The sequence below is a fragment of the Orycteropus afer genome, unplaced genomic scaffold (assembly GCF_000298275.1).
Source record: "Orycteropus afer afer isolate SDZICR_OR568_19922 unplaced genomic scaffold, OryAfe1.0 scaffold00527, whole genome shotgun sequence".
NCBI lineage: Eukaryota > Metazoa > Chordata > Mammalia > Tubulidentata > Orycteropodidae > Orycteropus > Orycteropus afer.
The window spans coordinates 1587316-1605757 of NW_006922114.1; the positions used below are offsets into that span (position 1 = coordinate 1587316).

At 48.6% G+C, this 18442-nt stretch overlaps 1 protein-coding gene across 1 annotated transcript in view; it reads right to left on the reverse strand.

The window, feature by feature from the left end:
• Positions 1-10897: 10897 nt before the first annotated feature.
• Positions 10898-18442, reverse strand: part of SEMA5A (semaphorin 5A) — a 233930-nt gene continuing 226385 nt past the window's right edge. Inside the window, exons 16-17 of the mRNA XM_007955665.1 lie at positions 15205-15416; positions 10898-11017 (exon numbers count right to left, since the gene is read on the reverse strand). Coding sequence (XP_007953856.1) covers positions 10898-11017; positions 15205-15416 — 332 coding nt within the window. The remainder of the gene's footprint in view (positions 11018-15204; positions 15417-18442) is intronic.

The window sequence follows — 18442 nt, forward strand, 5'->3', positions numbered from 1 at the left end:
CCTCCTTTGAAACCTTGGATGTGAGCACGAGAGCCTTCAGTTGTAACAGGCTGTTGCCTGTCTGTGTGCTGACTGCTGCGAAAGATGGCTGGCTGGCCTTGGCTCCCATGGGACGAGTGGTTCCCCGCTTACAGCATTAACTGGGGTTCCCGGGTGGCGCGAATGGTGCACTGGGCTGGAAGGTTGGAGGTTGGAGTCCACCCAGAGGTACCTAGAAGGAAAAGTCTGGCGATACTTCCCAAACCTCGGAGGCTGAAATCCCTCTGGAGCAGTTCTGGCACACGCAGGCTCACTAAGAGCCCGAATCACCTTGATGGCAACTGGGTTTCCATGGAATTAATTGGCTTAAGTGCCACATCTCAATTATCCAAACAGACTTCAAGGACCAGGTATGGAATGAGCATTGTCGGGACCTGTGAAAGAGCAACCCTCGATGGGGACACCTTTCCAAGCCGACAGCTCATGATGGAAAGGAAGGGACTGGAAATGGCCTTCCCTCCCTTGGGATTGAGAAGGGTGTTGAACACAAGACACAGGATACCGAGTGGGAAGTGAAGTGAGCGCTCACATTGCCCCTCGTTCTATCTTCTGGCTGGAAATCCCACAGGGGCACCAGGTGATCTTCTGGCTAAGGCAGAGCAAGGTCTCAGGGGAGGGCTGCCTCTGCTACGTCCTCCCTACTTCGTGTTTATTTTGAGAAGACAGACATTTAAAAACAGGGACCGCAACATCTGCCATGTCAGCCCACCTCTTGTCACAGTGGCAGAACGAAGCCGACTTCCCAACCATGTGTGAATGCGTCACTGTCTCCCTCCCTCTTAGTTACCATTAGACTAATGCAGCATCAGGACAAGTCTCTGAGCAGAGGAAGCTGGGTAAGTTACTGCACTTTTTGAAGAGTTTGTGTGCTCACTAAGTTCTTTGCAGGTGCAGGGGCTCTGCAGAAACAGAGGTGGGGGCAGAAGGAGCTCCCTGGTGGGAGGTGCGATGTGGGTGGGGGCCAGGCACTGCCCAGAACTTGCTCATGGTGCTCTCTGTAAAATAAGGGATGTGACTACTCCATCTCAAGGCAATGCCACTGTCCGAAGCTCCAGAGGAAGCATAGCAATAGCGACAATGGTGGCCCAACTGGAAGCATGTAATCAGTGTCACGGAGGGCAAGTGTGGAAATTGTTGAGATGGGGCGTGTTGCATTATGTATATTTTCACCCTAGTAATACTACAGCTCCCGGAATCCACAAAACGGAACAATTTTCAGGACTTGTTGTTAGAAAGGAAATGGAGAAAGGAGGCGTTTTGTGTTAGGGCAGTAGAGAGGAAGGATGATGTGTTCCGCAGGGCTGGGTGAAGGAGGTTCTGTGAGCAGTGGTGTTTCCTCACATGCACTCAGAATGGACGACCATTTACCCTTCTGATGGGGATCTTCCTGGGGAGATGTGGCTGCCGCCCCATCCTCCCCTGGGGTGGGGGGAGACCTGGCCACAGGGAATATGTAATAGGCATCTTCTAGCATGACACAGGAGGTGACCCAGAGCGTTTCTGTGGTTGAGGAGAGGTCAACCAATGAAGAGTAAGAGAACAGTGAGCTAGCACCTGCAGGACCTGGAATGTTGATGTCTCTGTCACTGTCCGCTTCCTAAGGAAGATGGCCCGTGGAGAGAACATCACCTGCCAGAGCCGTCACCACCACGAACAACAGGCCACCAACAGAGGCCATGCAAACCCTGCCTGATAGGATCAAGCCCATGCGTTAAGATTAAACTCACCACTCAGCAAGGCCCTCGTTGCACTCTGTGGGAAGACCATGCTAATATCACCATCGGTTTTCTCCACTGGCAATAATTCTTACTGTTTGTGTATTGTACAAGGAGCATTTTCATGAAGTATTATCCTTGAACTTTATCTCCTCTGTGATTCCTTCAGCAGCTACAATCTGAAGAGCCCTGAACCCTGGAGCCATGTCTGTCCCATGTAACCCTGCGGCTCTCAGTGCTGCTCTGGCTGTGATGGCGAGGGCAAGGCCAGAGATTCCAAAGCCTTCCATGGAATTACAGATGCCAGGCAGGATGAGAGAACAATTCAAACAGACTGTGTCCAATTTTACAACCCAAACCATCACCACTGTGAGATGAACAAACCCAAGTCTCATTCCACAGGAAGAACATGGCTTCACGTAGCCTAAGGATGACTTCCTCTCCTATCAATAAGTATCTGCAGCTGTGGGGTGAACCCACTCGGTGGTCTCTGCTGTTGCTCACCAGCTGGGCTCCAGGAGACCCTTCACATAGAAACTGCATCACACGCTGCAGGGTGCAGGAGGAGACGTCACATTCTACTTTGACTCTTATAAGGAACAAATGCAGTCAATGCTAAGATGAGGACGCAGGTCCATGAGCACAGATGAGACCATCTACTGTGGGGGACATGCAACTGTCATTGCAAAGCTCAGGAAAACAGGCTGTGTCCTCACGCTGACCCTTCTTGTTTTCAAAACCAATAGCCCCATGGAGTCGCTTTAGGGAATTCTTGAAATTTTTAATACTTCATCACTTTAACATGCTTCACTAGTTTGTAGAATTTTATTTAAAATTTTGGCCTCCATATTGAGAGAGCCCTTTTCACATCTGTCCATGAAGACAGACCTGGAAAACCGCTTTAGTAAAGATTACAGCCAAGAAAATTCTAATGGGCGTGGTTCTGCTCTGTGACACATGCGGTCACCAGGAGTTGGGTGACTCCATAGCAAAAAAAAAAAAAAAAAAAGCAAGCTAAATAGGAGCTTTGGTGGCTGAGCAGTTACCAACTATTTGTCTTTCTTGTCTACTGAAAATAATGCTTACCTAGGTTAACGTATACCAGATATATCCACTCTAAGTATCCAACCATCTGATCATGGGGACAGGAATACAGCTGTCATCCAGGAGTGGCCTCCCTGGGCCAGGCATCCTCCAGCTCTGTGCTCATGCTGACTGGTGGTCAGAAGTTCATTGTAGGAGAATCTGGTCTTATGCTGGAAGAGGGTGACTCCACGGCATGAAATGCATCAAGTATCATACATGCCTCATAAGTGGAAAAACAGACTGGCTTGGCTTTCCACACTCTGTGCATCATACATGTAAAAAATGCATCTCAAAGTCGTTCAGGACAAACCAGACTTGCTCATGCGCTGGGCTCGTTGGGTCCTGGACCTCTGTTTGAAGGTCGCACAGGAGTGCATTCAAAGTCCCTCCTGAAGGCTGTCCTTGGCCTCACTGTCCACATGGACCTCAACACACTAGGGGCCGGGGCTTGGAGGCCATGCAAGGAAAGGTGTCAGTAACTCATTTCTAAATGGTAGGGTTTATTTCAATGCTCACATACAATGAAATGAGACAAACTATTTACATAGAACATAAGTACAAAAAATATAATACAATTTATACTGTACATAATCAGTATTCTTGTATTTTTGCCCCTAAAAATGTTAGCAGATAGAGATGGGGGATCACACTATGGGTTAAAGCAATGGACAGGCCATACAGAGTGGTGGCACAGGAAGGGCGGTGAGCACAGCATTTTCACCTCCGTTATCCTGGCTACTCTTGTCTCACATACGCGTCTGTGAGCCTTGGAGTTGGGGTTCCCCCCGCCCGTTTCTGAACGTCCATAATCGATCCAGTGTTGCAGACAGTGAGCATCCTCCCAGGCTGCCACACTGGGATCTTCAGCTGGTTTTTAAAACGACATCCCTGCTGAGGTAACACCTCACATCTCCAGGGTAATTGTGAAGACTGCCACGCTGATGGACAGAAAGATAAATGAAGGACCACTGGAAACTTTTATCACAAATCCCAAACAAGGTTTCAAATGGCTGTGACAATGGAGACCTAAGGACTAAAATAATGCAATGACCGAGTGAGAAGACACCCAGCCACCCACAGCGTCCTAACAGGGCACCCTAATCCATCTGCTAATTCAGGGAGCTCTGGTAGCGTGATGCCTAAGGCACTTGACTGCTAACCAGAAGGCTGGTGGTTCAAACCCACCAGCCACTCCACGCAAGGAAGATGGGGCAGTCTACTTCCGTAATGATGTTGTTGTTGTTGTTGTTATTTGCCGTCGAGTCAGGCCCGACTCATAGCAACCCCTCCTTGGGTTTCCGAGGCAGTATCACTACGGAAGTAGGATTGCCCAACCCTCCTTCCGAGGAGTGGCTGGTGGGTTTGAACCGCCAGCCTTCTGGTGAGCAGTCAAGTGCCTTAAGCACTATGCCACCAGAGATGCTGCTTTGGAAACCCAAGGAGGGGTTGCTATGAGTGGGGTCCAACTTGATGGCACATAACAACAACAACAACAACAACAATTCAGATAATGGGAAAGGTGGTACACCTCAGTCTAGGACACCACCATTTAAATTTGTGTGGCCTGTATCTTAAACAATACTTCCAAGGAGAGGTGAGGCCTGTAACTTCTGCAAATTTACCAAGGGCAGACGTTGGATTTGCAGATGTTGCATGACGACATGAAACAATCCCAAATACATTTATTCTGTGTTACAAAACAGGCAACAGCAGATGACAGAATGAGGAATTCAACTCTCTAACATTTTCAGAAGTTACACCAAGGTCTGGAACACACACTCTTGAGGAATGGGACCAAGTTTACACATTTTCTCTGCAGAGGCTAGAGCACCTTAGGGATGAATCTAGATGCTCGGATTCTGAAGGTCCATGCTGTGCTTTCTGTCAAAGTGCAGAAGTTCAAATCTGGCCAGTGCTCATGGAGTAAAGGACAAGCAATCAACTTTAGCAGGAAAAACACTGCTAACTTTCTTAACCCAAACGAAGAGGGACATCCTTCATGAATGTGTGGGACAGTGTTGACACTGATCTCTAAGTGGTTCTCACATGGCCACTAGTGGTGTCTGTGCCAGCTGCCACCAGCTTGCGTCTGACAGTCGTTTCTCTGCGGGTTTGCCTAAACAGGGACTGTGACAAAGCTTCTGTGATCACAGATGTCACACTGCCATTCCTGTCACAGTGCATTTGGGAAGACGGGAAACGTAGACGTCAGTTTCTGGAAGGACGAGACTGGGTGAGCCTAAGTCCTAGACACACTGTGGTCCAACGGGTCCTCCAGTGTGTCCTGCTCGAGTTCAAAGAGGTGGGGAAGAGCACCTGTCTTCACAGCCTGGCCAGCTGACTGCTGCTTCTGACTGGGACCAGTAACACTGGAAACGATGGTTGGTCACCTAAAGCAAGGCACTGACAACTTTCATAGGCAACAAAACGATCCGCGCTTGGAGAGAGGGCAGCTCCCAGTGCTCCGCCTGGTGACATTGTTTGGATCTTCCCAACCCAGATCTGTCTCCAGCTTGGGAGTCTCTACCTGACATTTCACCTGTTTTAAGGTGTAAATATTAGGCGGCGTTTCACTGCCAAAGAGGTAAGAAAGAATGGAATCTCACTTGAACTACTGGCCTCAGATTTCTGGCTAAACACAGAGAGAAGTAACACACGTGGTTGCCTGATGAACATTTTAGTTTAAGAAACAAGAGTCATTTGGCACCTCACCTCTTCTCCTCTCGGGCCTGACACCGTCTTTGGTGGGTTATCTTCATCCCGTCAAGGCAGGGTAACATGTTTGCTTGAGCAAGAACTGGTTCAATTTGGATCGTGGGTAGTAAGCCTGATGGCTTTTTATGGCACATTGAACACGATCTTTACAGATGACAGGGGGCAGCCTTCATGAACTGTGCAATTTGTGTCAGGGCCAAATTAGGTCACTTTGCAAGAAGCCCTGGTAGTGCAGTGGCTAAGCACTTATCTGCTGACTGAAAGGCTGGTGGTTCAAACACAGCAGCTGCTCCATGGCAGAAAAGACTTGGCGACTTGCTCTGGTAAAGAGGACAGCCTAGGAAATCCTACGGGGCAGTTCTACAATGTCCCACGGGGTTGCTACAGCTGGAATCCACTGGATGGCACTTAAGAAGTCACTTTGCAGCGTGAACTGCATTTGCAAGGCAGCAAACATCTCCATTCCTGATGTGTCCATGACACATACCAGATTTCTGATAACGAACTACATTGCCATTGAAGAAACCTTTGATCCATTGGCTAGAGAGTGTGTAACGGGTCCTTGATACAAGCCCATGAAGAAGGCTGTGGGTCCTGTCATTTCAGAAATCACTGCACATTTTATCATCGCATCTTGTTGGCTCTTCTTCAGTTTCCAAACTGGAAAAGCAGCAGGGTGAGTATGTTTGGAGCGAACTTTCTTTTGTTTCGTAGATTTAAACCAGATCATCTGAATGCTTTGGTTCAGTGTTCACACAGTTAGGAAACATCCTTAAGTCTATTATTAATGACTTCACCAGAGGAGAAGAGCAGAGTAAATTCCAGGGGCATCTGGTCTCCAGATACTTCACCTCGAGTAGTATTTCATGTTCTTTCTGGGTATCTCAGGTCAAAGTGGATGTGGCTTCATCTCCTCCCATTTCACACCCACTGGCCAGAGCAGGGGATGTGGATGGTGTTCTGGGGTTGGCCATAGATTATCTATGGTGGTGAATCAAACACTGACTATGTGCCATCAATAGGAATCATCAGGTACCAGGAAGCAATGGAGATCTTGGTCAGATGCATGTGCTGGGCAATGCTAATGAGGTCACCTAAGGATGGTGAAGGGTGGGCAAGGGTTGACTGAAGGTCACCGCTCCAATACTCTGCACTCTTAGACATTGATTATTGGAGCCATGGGGCTGAAGCACATGCCTGCACATGAGAACAGCTGCCTTAAGGTAGGCTCAGGGTACTGCACATCTGTGTGACCTGTTGCCAGGTATCTCAGAGTCATCTTTTGAGACAGAAATGCTGGACTTACATATAAGCAGGAGTGACCTCCAACCTCCATGCACAAAACATTCCACTGGGGTGTCATGTGGCTAAAGATGGAGGCTGGCCTTCTGCAGAGTGAGACGGTGAGGGGTTGGACAGCTTTGGGAAGATGGTCATGCTTTCTTCTAGAAGCAAGAAAAGACTGTAAGGAATCCTAAGGACAACTGTGATCTAAGCCCAGGAGGCTGCATGTTCAGTGTGCACGAAGGAAGTGTCCCATGCACCGAAGGAAGCGTCCAGACTAAATGGGAAGCCGAGAGCAGACTTGCTAGATGAGCACATTCGCTTTGATGTTCAGTTATACTCTGATCCCGTGAAGTGGCCACGTGGGGACAACAGATCTCTTCTGCTGACCTTCGTCCATATCTTTGTGGCCTGACCCACTCACACTACCAAAGACTGGTGAAGCATTCAGCCAGCTGGGCTTGGGTTCCCACAGCTCTCTCCCTTTGCAGATAAATAATAAAGTAAGGACAGCCACGGCTAAAACTCCTGCAACCTGTGCAAGGGGAGAGGGAGGAGGCCAAGGGTCAGACCTCACAGAACGTGCAGACTGTGGTCCCCTAGGTCTTTCCAGACTGGGCTTGGGAGTGACACCCCACCTTCTCACGGTCATCCTGCTTGCCTGACCTCCCCATCGTTCCTTCTCTTTGTCATCACTCCACGAACTGACAGGGTAGACCCTGGGTCACCCCACCTACGGGCACTGGCCCTTTCTGGGGATGGATGTCTCCCCACTGCAGGGATGCCTCCATACTCTCTCACTGTCTTCAGTTCTTCCTCAATCCCATTAGCATCTCTGATGGACACACACCCCAAACCCCGCAGTGTAACTGCTGATTCTAATCACAGTCTGCTGGGGTAGACTCCGGGACACATCCCTACCAGAGGACCAGGTTCAGAAGTGGCAGAGACATGTCAGTGGGATCAAAGGGGCAGCTGTAGAAGGAAACGGCCAGGTGCTCCTCAGATCCCCATCACACAGGGTGACGAAGCCCTCCGCTGCATCAACGCCACACGTCCCTGCTGCTGTCTGGGGAGGTCACACGCTGGGCGGTCCATGGGATTTCTGTGCTTCTTCCTTCCTGTACATTAGTGCTCTGTAGGCCTGATGTTAGGTAGTGGTCCAGAGAGGACTTCGAGCAGTATCGGGAATTGGGCAAAGAGAATACGAATGTGAGACGAAAGCCAGCTTCCTGGTGCCAACTGGCCAGACTTCAGTGACATACTGAATACCCCTGGGAGGTAAAGGTCATTTGACACTGGGTTCACTCGAGAGATTACATCACTTGGTGGCTCTTAAAAGCATTAGTCTTTAATTGTGCTTCTTGCGTTAAAAGGAAGAAAAGGGGAAAGTGGAAGAAAAAAAAGAGAATGAAAACATACAGAAGGGCTTTCCAAGACTGGAGATCTTTATGGAAGCAGACTGCCTCATCTTACACCTGCCGAGCAATGGGTGGATTTGAACCAGTGTCCTTTCGGTTACTACCTGAGCACTTAACCACTGTGCCACCAGAGCGCCTTAGAGTACACCCAAAGTGATTCTAAACCAGTTGCTGTTCTATGAAGGAAGGAGGAGAGAGCAGCCAGGTGAATGAACAGGAAGTGTGATTTTAATTAATGAGAGGAAGAGGATGAGGAGGGGGAGGGGGAAGAGAGGGAAGAGGAGGAGAAGGAGGAAGAGGAAGAGGGGAAAGAGGAATAGGGGAAAGAAGAAGGTAGGAACACACAGGGAGACTTTTGGCAAAGACAGTCTCAAAGATTTTCATCACAGCCACAGGGATTCTGTGTGTTGTGTGGAGGGGGTTTCCAGGCACTGCACTGGGCCAATTAACAGATCAGCTGGGATGCCATTTAGAAGTATTCTTGAAATAGTAACATCTTTGTTCCCAGGAGAAAGAACACCACCTTTCAGCTTAGAAAAGAACCGGGAAGGTCGGGAGCAGAACACAGCGAAAATGGGCCTGTTCTTCTGGGGAGAGATGAGGAGGTTGAGCCACCCAGGGGAAACCCAGCCCTGGGGCAGTCAGGGACCCTCGGGTGAATCCCACCCACTGCGTGTGACAGGGACCCTGGGCAGACAGAGCAGCCCCACACTGTGGACAAGAGCAAGAGATGCTGCCCGACTCTCTCCTGGGGGGACCTTGGCCACCGTCATTTCCACCTATAGGACCTCCCGGAGCCCCTGCCAACTTAATTTGAATGCAGACTGATACCTGCAAATTGGGATACACAAGGGTAGTTTGAATTCAACAAGACACATCAGTAACACAGGATTTTCCCAACATTCTCTGAAATTGTTTCTTTCGATTGTATGGGGCAGAAACAGCAGGGATAGCCGAGATCATGCGGCTGGCACAGGACCGGGCAGTGTTTCACTGGCTGTACACAGGGCCGCTGGGAGTCACAGACGACTCGACAGCTCCTAACGACAACAACATCAAGGCAGAGATGCACACGGAGCTCCTCAATAACGCGTATCTTCTCAATACCCGCCCCCCGGTGTATTTCCCTTCACGGATGAGAACTTGATTTCACGTTCACCCAGCTGTAAAACACTGAGGCCACAGTTTCTCAGCTGAACCTTTCCAGTCGGACTCTTACTTTCTGCAATTCGACCAACTGTCACGGTTTGGGTTTATAATATATATGTATATATCAGTTGTTGGGATTTATCTTCTTTTTTTCAGTCTTCTGGGAATCTCTGTATGAAAACACTCTGAAATTTTACTTTATCAATGTACTATGCTAAGCGCCATGGGAACCTCTGAAAACCTCACTTCAGCCGGCCCACTTCGGCAAGGTGCACTTGACACGCAGTCGCCCCACACAGAGAGAAGTGGGACGTGAGTGGGTGGAAGCCATCAGGGCCACACTCTGCCCGTGACCTCTTCCCTGACAGCTTGGTGAGGGGCCACACACCACAAGCACAGCGATGGGCCACAGGAAGCCACCGTCACCACCAGCGGTGCTCTGGACCCGGAGGAGGGCTGTCCGCCAGGGCCTTGAGGGAGATGGGAAAGGAAAAGGTGCTTTACATCTCATTTCAGTTCTTCCCATAGTTGCCACCACAGGGAACAAAACGTGGCTTCCACCCCTATTTCAGTACTTTCCGTATTTGCACTAGTTGGTGTTATACATGTTCAAGATCTTCCTTTGGGGAAGAGAGGAGGTATGGAATCTCCTCAGATTCCAGCTGGGAAGGAAATCAACACTGGTTATTCGACGGCTTGGCTCTTCAGGACTTTGATTAGACCAGACACGTGGGGTCTGGGCCAACAGCTCTGGACTGAGCGAGACGCAGAACATAGACTAAGGCTGGTCGACTAGCAGTTTGGAGAGCACTTTGTTCTTCATTGGGTTGTGCCTCTGCTCAGTGGTACCATGGTGACGGTAACAAGCCCAGGGCTGAGGGATCACACACCACCACCATCTCTGCAGATGCCAGCCACGTTGAACACTTTGGCTTCCTTGGCAAGAATCAGCCCAAGTCCAAACACACAAGTTACTTCCCGAATTCCTCAGCATCACTCAGATGGGGCCATGGGGGACCCGTGGAGAATGACTCTATGGCTGCATTTCTTCATTTTCTCCAACACTACAGACCTACCTAGGAACTCCTGGTTGGGTGGGTGGATAGAGGCTGATGTTCTTGAATGAAAATGTCAGGAACAGATGCACTCAGAAGCAAGGAAACTTGGATCATTCTAGGGACGTCCTGCAATGTGGGTGGCAAGTTTATGAACAAGCTCCATTAAACATTCAGCGTGTAGGAAAAACAGGTCGCACACAAGCACACTTCACACTGAGGCTCACGTGACAGTGATCACAGCTTTAGACCACACTTTCACGAGGTCACAGTTAGATATTTGTTGCACATTTCTGTCTGCGATGACACACTTGTGGCTTGACATGTGTTGAAATGTCTCCACATGTCACATCTGCAGCTGCAGGAACACAGGCAGTCAGGGGCACAGGCCTTGAGGAACTAGGGGTTCAAGAAGCCAGCAACAGAGGAGGGATTAGTACTCATCGTAATTATTGAGATCTGTAAAGTAGGCATTAGAATAGGTCTTTCCGGTGAGGTGTGGGTTGAAGTATTTGTTCCTTTCCTCTAGGATCAAGTTGTTTTTGTTAAATGCCTGTGGAAACAAGAATACTCATTAACTCCCATTTTGGAGATGGAGAGCAATCAGGATACTGTTGCACTGAACCCAGGCTCCCCAACACCCAGCTGTTCTGACATATGTGTTCCCATCTTCTTCCTTGCCACATCATCTGTTGCACTGAGGACTTGCCTGGAAACTACAATGGGGGTGGCCATTTGTGACTTCTCCCCATTTGTTTTTGAACATTAGTCAGAAAGGAAGGCCAGGAAGTGGTGGAGTGGTTTTGGAAAAGCTAAGGGAGACGAACTGGTCTCCCAGTTTGTCATATTGTGGTGGCTTGTGTGTTGCTGTGAGGCTGGAGGCTGTGCCCCAGTGTTTCAAAGGCCAGCAGGGTTGCCCATGGTGGATGGGTTTCAGCAGAGCTTCCAGACTGAGACAGAGTTGAAGAAGGAAGATGCCATCCATTTCTCAAAGAATTGGACAGAGAAAACCTTATGAATAACAGTGAAACACTGTCTGATGTCGTACTGGACAACTCTATGAACATTCCCGAAATACTGTCTGACACAGTGCCAGAAGATGAGCCCCTCAGGTCAGAAGGCACCAAAATGTGACTGAAAAGAGCTGCCTCATCAGAGTACAACTGACCTGAATGATACGGATAAAGTAGAGCTTTCAGGATGTCTGTTTGCTGATGTGGCATGACTCAAAATGAGAAGAAACAGCTGCAAACATCCACTAATAATTGGAACATGGAATGTACAAAGTATGAATCTAAGAAAATTGGAAGTTGTCAAAAAATGAAATGGAATGGATAAAGATTGATATCCTAGGCCTTAGTGAGCTGAAATTGACAAGTTTTGGTCATCTTGAATCAGACAACCATATGATCTACTATGCCGGGAATGACAAGTTGAAGAGGAATGTTACGGCATTCGTTGCCACAAAGAATGTTTCAAGATCTATCCTGAAATACAATGCTGTCAGTGATAGCATAATATCCATATGCCAGGAGCTCTGGTAGCACAGTGGTTAAGGCACTTGACTGCTAACCAGAAGGCTGGTGGTTCAAACCCACCAGCCACTCCTCGGAAGGAAGGTTGGGCATTCCTACTTCTGTAGTGATATTGCCTCGGAAACCCAAGGAGGGGTCGCTATGAGTCGGGGCTGACTCGATGGCAAACAACAACAACAACAACAACAACAACAACATGATGAAGGCCAGTTAATACTACTATTATTCAAACTTACATACCAACCACCACGTCAAAGAGCAGGAAATTGAAAATTTTTACCAACTTCTGCAGTCTGAAAACGACAGAACATGCAATCAAAATGTACTGATTATTAAAACGCAAAAGTTGGAAACAAAGAAAAATCACTGGTAGTTGGAAAATTTGGCCTTGGTGATAGAAATAATACTGGAGATAGCATGATAGAATTTTGAAGACCAATGACTTTTTCAATGCAAAAATCTTTTTTTTTTCAACAACACAAACAATGACTATACACAAGGATTTCATCAGATGGAGTAAAACCAGATTGACTACATCTGTGGGAGGAAGTGATGCAAAAGCTCCACATCTTCAGCCAAAACAAGGCCAGGAGCTGATTGTGGAACAGACCATCAACTGCTCATATGCAAGTTCAACTTGAAGTTAAAGACAATTAAAACAATCCATAAGAGCCAAAATATGATCTTGAATATATCCCTCCTGAATTTAGAGACCATCTAAAGAACAGATTTGATGCACTGAACACCAGTGACCGTAAACCAGAAGAATTGTGGGATGACATCAAGAGCATCATCTCTGAAGAAAGCAAAAGGTCATTAAAAAGACAGGAAAGGAAGAAAAGACCAAAACAGATGTCAGAATAGACTCTGAAACTTGCCCTTGAGTGAAAAATAGTTAAAGCAAATGGAAAAAATGACAAGATAAAAGAGCTGAACAGAATATTTCAAAAAGCAGTTTGAGAAGACAAAGCCAATTATAATGAAATGTGCAAAGACCTGGAGTTAGAAAACCAAATGGGAAGAAAACACTCCACATTTCTCAAGCTGAAAGAACTGAGGAAAAAAATTTAAGCCTCAAATAGCAATACTGAAAGATCCTATAGGCAAAATATCAAATGATGCAGGAAACATCAAAAGAAGATGGAAAGAATACACATGGTCACTGTACCAGAAAGAATTGGTTGATGTTCATCCATTTCAGGAGGTGGCATATGATCAAGAACCAATGGTGTTGAAGAAAGAAGTGGAAGCTGCACTGAAGGAAGCTGCAAAAGACAAGGCTCCAGGAATTGACGGAATACCCACTGAGATGTTTCAACAAAAGGATGCCCCACTGGAGGCACTCCCTCGGCTATGCCAGGAGACTTGGAAGACAGCTACCTGGCCAACTGACTGGAAGAGATTCATATTTGTACCCATTGCAAAGAAAGGGGAATGTGAAATTTCACAGAATGTGAAAATTATTGAACAATATCTTAATATTGCATGCAAGTAAAATCTTATCAAAGATAATTAAAAAACGGTTGCCGCAGATTATTGACAGAGAACTTCAAGAAATGCAAACTGGAATCAGAAGAGGATGTGGAACGAGGGATATCACTGCAGATGTCAGATGGATCTTAGCCCAAAGCAAAGAATATCAGAAAAATGTTTACTTGTGTTTTATTGACTATGCAAAAGTATTCGACTATGTGGATCACAACAAATTATGGATAACATTGAGAAGCGTGGGAATTCCAGAACACTTGATTGTATTCATGAGGAACCTGGCCATAGACCAGGAGGAGGCTGTCATGCGAACAGAACAAGGGGATGCTGCATGGTTGAGAATCAAGAAGGGAGTGCATCAGGGTTGTATCCTTTCACCATAGTTACTCAATCTGTATGCTGAGCAAATAATCTGAGAAACTGTATTATATGAAGAAGAATGTGGCGTCAGGATTGGAGGAAGACAACCTGTGATACAGTGGCTAGAAGCTGCTGGAAGTGAAGATGACCTGAAGCACTTACTGATGAAGAATGAAGACTACAGTCTCCAGTATGGATGACACCTCAATATAAAAAAATAAAAAACCCTCACAAGTGGACCAGTAAGTAGCATCACAATAAATAGAGAAAAGATTGAAGTGGTCAAAGACTTCATATTACTTGGTTCTACAATCAATACCAATGGAAGCAGCAGTCAAGACATCAGACAACATATAGCATTGGGCAAATTGGCTGTGAAGGACCTCTTTCAAATGCTGAAGAGCAAAGATATCTCCTTGAAAACTAAGGTCCGCCTAACCCAAGCCATGTATTCTCAATTGCCTCATATGCATGTGAGAGCTGGACAATGAACAAGACGAAAGAGCCGAAGCTTTTGAGTTGTGGTGCTGGCGGAGAATGCGGAAAGTACCGTGGACTGCTAAAGAACTAACAGAGCTGTCCTGGAGGAAGTGCAGCTGGAATGCTCCTTGGAAGCGAGAATGGCCAGACTTTTTCTCACTTACTTTGGTCATGTTGTCAGAAGGGACCATTCCCTGGAGAAGGATATGATGCTTGTTAAGGTGGAGGGTGGACAAAAGAGGGGAAGGCCCTCAACAAAATGGATTGACATAGTGGCTACAAAAATGGGCTCAGGTATAGCAAGGATCGTGGGGCTGGCACAGGACCAGGCAGTGTTTTGTTCAGCTGTATATAGGGTCACTATGAGTCAGAGACAACTCGATGGCAACTAACAACAACAGGAGTTTCCAAGAGAAGTTGAGGGCTTAAAAATCCAAAATCCACCCCACCCAAAAACCTGACACTAATGACTTAAAACGAGCAGAACCTTTGGCGATCATATAACTGAGTAGATGTTAAAGTAGCTCTCGGATCCCCGTGGATGGGCAATCCAGACCTTGGCTGGCCTCGAGCTCTTCTCTGATGGGAAAGCTCCATCTGGATTCAGAAGGCACTGAGCAGACCTGGGCAGTGGGCAGTGACCCTATATTTTCCAGCATTTTCTCTGTTGCTGTCTCCTTTTTTAACCCACACCTCTAATATGAGATGCTGTCTTTTCATAGGCAGAGCGAAGCCAACAAAGGTAGTTCATCATGAAGGGGACCCTGTTCCCACCCTGTCTGCATTGCCACCAGCACCTCAGAGGTCCAACAACAGCCCCAGGGTCTACCTGCCTCCCGGGCACACCTGGCTGTGGCCGTCCCTGCCAATCCCTCACCTTAATGGCTTCCATGGAGTCGTACTTGTCCAACTTGTTGATGTGGTTGGTGATGCTGGTGTTGAGAGGGGCAGGCGAGACAGGGTGGATGACAGTAGCGTCGTGGGACTGCTGCTGGTAGCGCTGGCAGTAGGTGTAGACGAGCAGGGTGAGCAGGCAGCCGAGGATGGAGCTGCTCAGCCCCACAGCCATCATGTGGAACACGTTGAACTCTGGGAAGACAGGGTCAAGAGCAACGCTGCAGGCAGAAAACATGGGCCCCAACAGCGCACATGCTTCAATGGAGAGAGAGGATGAAATGAACGTGTCCGGATACTTTCCAAAATTAAAGAGATCTTAGTACCTTCTCAGGAACTGTCACAGCCATGGCTACCACCAGCTTCTCTACAGCGAGAGGAAGGCATTCAAGGCTTGCCTTGGTCATAAGCAGCCTGCTGCATGGGACCTACACTTCACTACATTAGCAATACACTCACCATTGTCCCAGCCCCTGGAGAAGGACATCATGCCGGGCAAAGCAGAGGGCCAGTGAAGAAGGGGGAGACCCTCAACAAGACGGACTGACACGGTGGCTGCAGCACAGCAACAGTTCTGAGCATGGTGTGGGACCAGGCGATTCACTGTTGTACGGAGGGTCGCTGTGAGCTGGGCCGACTCGACAGCCGCTAACTAACTCAGCAAGGATAGTGAGGATGGTGCAGGACCAGGCAATTGGCTCTGTTGTACGGAGGGTCGCTATGAGTCAGGGCCCACTTGACGGCCGCTAACTAACTCAGCAAGGATTGTGAGGATGGTGTGGGACTGGGCAGTGTTTCACTCTGTTGTATGGAGGGTCGCTATGAGCCGGGGCCCACTCGACGGCCGCTAACTAACTCAGCAAGGATTGTGAGGATGGTGCGGGACTGGTTAGTGTTTTGCTGTTGTGTGTGGGGTTGCTATGAGTTGGGGCCGACTTGACGGCCAGTGACTAACTCACAGTACCAAAGGTGTTACTTCTGCGAAGGCTGCACGTGCTTGCTCTTCAGTGCCAAGTGCAGTGTAATCTGTACTCACTGGTTTCCGAGGACCGTTTCCTTTGGGCTCTTTAACAGGCGAGCTTCTCTGAACACTGGCTGTGTCTGAGAAGCAGTGGCCGCACTGCCGGCCAGATGCCCCTTCCCTTCCCTTAGGATGTCATTTCCTGTTCAGCTGCTCTCCGTTTACACAGTTGTGTTCTCACATGTGTATCAAAAAAAAAAAAAAAAACCAAAACCTCACTGCCTTCAAGATCCGACCCACAGCAACCCCTCCTTGGGTTTCTTCACTATGGAAGTAGATTGCCCAACCTTCCTTCTGAGGAGTGGCTGGTGGGTTTGAACCGCCAGCCTTCTGGTTAGCAGTCAAGTGCCTTAGGCACTGCACCAGGTAAATGTAAACTCTACTGTGGTAAGACAGACACAATGAAGCTTGCCATTTCAATGGTTTAAGTGTACAATTCAGTGATGTGAATTGCATCCCCACTGCATTTCCAGTGTTCTCCATCACCCCAGACAGACGCCCAGCACCTCTTCAGCCGGACCTGCCTCCCTTGTATTCTGACTGTGAACATGCACATGGCTTCAGTCCCATGATTCCCACCCTCCTGACCCCTTCTGCACACTTACCAGCCAGAGTGTGTGTGGAGGTGGGTGTGTGTTTGCGTCTGTGTCTGAGCGCATGTGTGCACGTGGCTGTGGCTGCGTGTGTGTGCCTGTGTCAGTGGCCGTGTGCATGGGTCTGTGGCCAGATGCATGCATGTGTGTGTTTCTGTGGTTGGGTGCATGTGTGTGCATGTGTCAGAGGCCAGGTGCATGTGTGTACATGTGGCTGTGCCCAGGTGCATGTGTGTGTGTGTTAGTAGCCAGGTGCATGTGTGTGCATGTACTGTGACCAGGTCCGTGTGTGTGTGTGTGTGTGCCAGTGTTACTCTGCACACCACTTGTTTTCACACACATTACCCTTGGGAAATCATCTGAAAAAAATGGTTACTCTAACAAAATCAACGATGTGTGTTAAAGGCATGAACAGGACCTTCTTGGTAGCTGTGAAATGCTCTCAGGTTACAGGCTGCTTTCCCATAAGCAGTATCTGCCCTGTTCCTCTGAGTTATTTTCCGCGAGAACTAATTCAAACCATCCTAGAAAACCAGCAGTGTGTTTCTCAAACAGGCCTGGCTTGTGGGACACAAGATGACTCAGCACGACCCCCCTGAGGGACAGCAACCAAGAAGCAGACACCCCACTGTGTTTGTAAGCTGTCTGCTTGACTAGGGCAAGTCAGTCCTTCTGAGGCCAACAGTAGCACTGGGAGCTCAGGGCTCCGGAAGCCAGGCTCACCAGGAACCACACAGCAGGACATGACGGTGTTGTATTTGTCTGTACAGTTTGGTCCAGTGGCAGGCCACCTGTGGGTCACTGGGCGCCTTTCCACTGCACAAAACCTATCCCAAGGGCCCGTCTCCTCCATGTAGAACCACGGGCATGGTGTCCCTTGGGTGCTAGAGACCATGCTGCCGCTGCCTGGTTGCCCAGGAGAGCTTCAGGCTTCCAGGGGCGAAAGGAACCAGGGGTCCACCCCACCCTCAGCCCAGAGCACTTGCCACAGGGAGACACAATTGCCTTCACCATGGGCTGTGATTGCTGTGGCCAGGAGCTGACGTTCGCCTTCCAGACGGAGCTTGGACACTCAGTGCAGGTTCCTCCTTACCACTCACGCAGACGGACCAGACCTCGGACTCTAGGGCTCGGCCCCATTCGCCTGGATGCGCCACAGCCCGCCGCAGGCCCATCTCCGAGCGAGGCCACGGAGGCCCCACCTGTGTGCACAGCAGAGTGCGTATCCCTCATCTGTTCCCAATACACAGCTTCTCCTCAGCTCTGCTCCTTGTGCTGTTCCCGGAGGCCCAGGTGGGGACACGGTGCAGAGGCCATGATTCCCGCAGTCCAGTCAGCTATGGTAGCATTCTCCAATGCCTCCCCATTCCAAAGAGACTTGCGTCTGCTGAAGGCATCCGGTGTGTGCCGCACTAAGAACTGGTGCGGTGTAGTAAATTACTTTGTGTGGCTTTTCTACCCATAAGTCTTTGTAAACTCCAAGGTGGGATTTTCTATGAGCAACTGAGGAGCTCCTGATTGCTGAAGGTATCCACCTGGAGTATTTCTGTGGGGAGTGGCACAAAACAATGTTCTGGGAGGTGCCCACTCTCTCTCAGGTGCTTAGA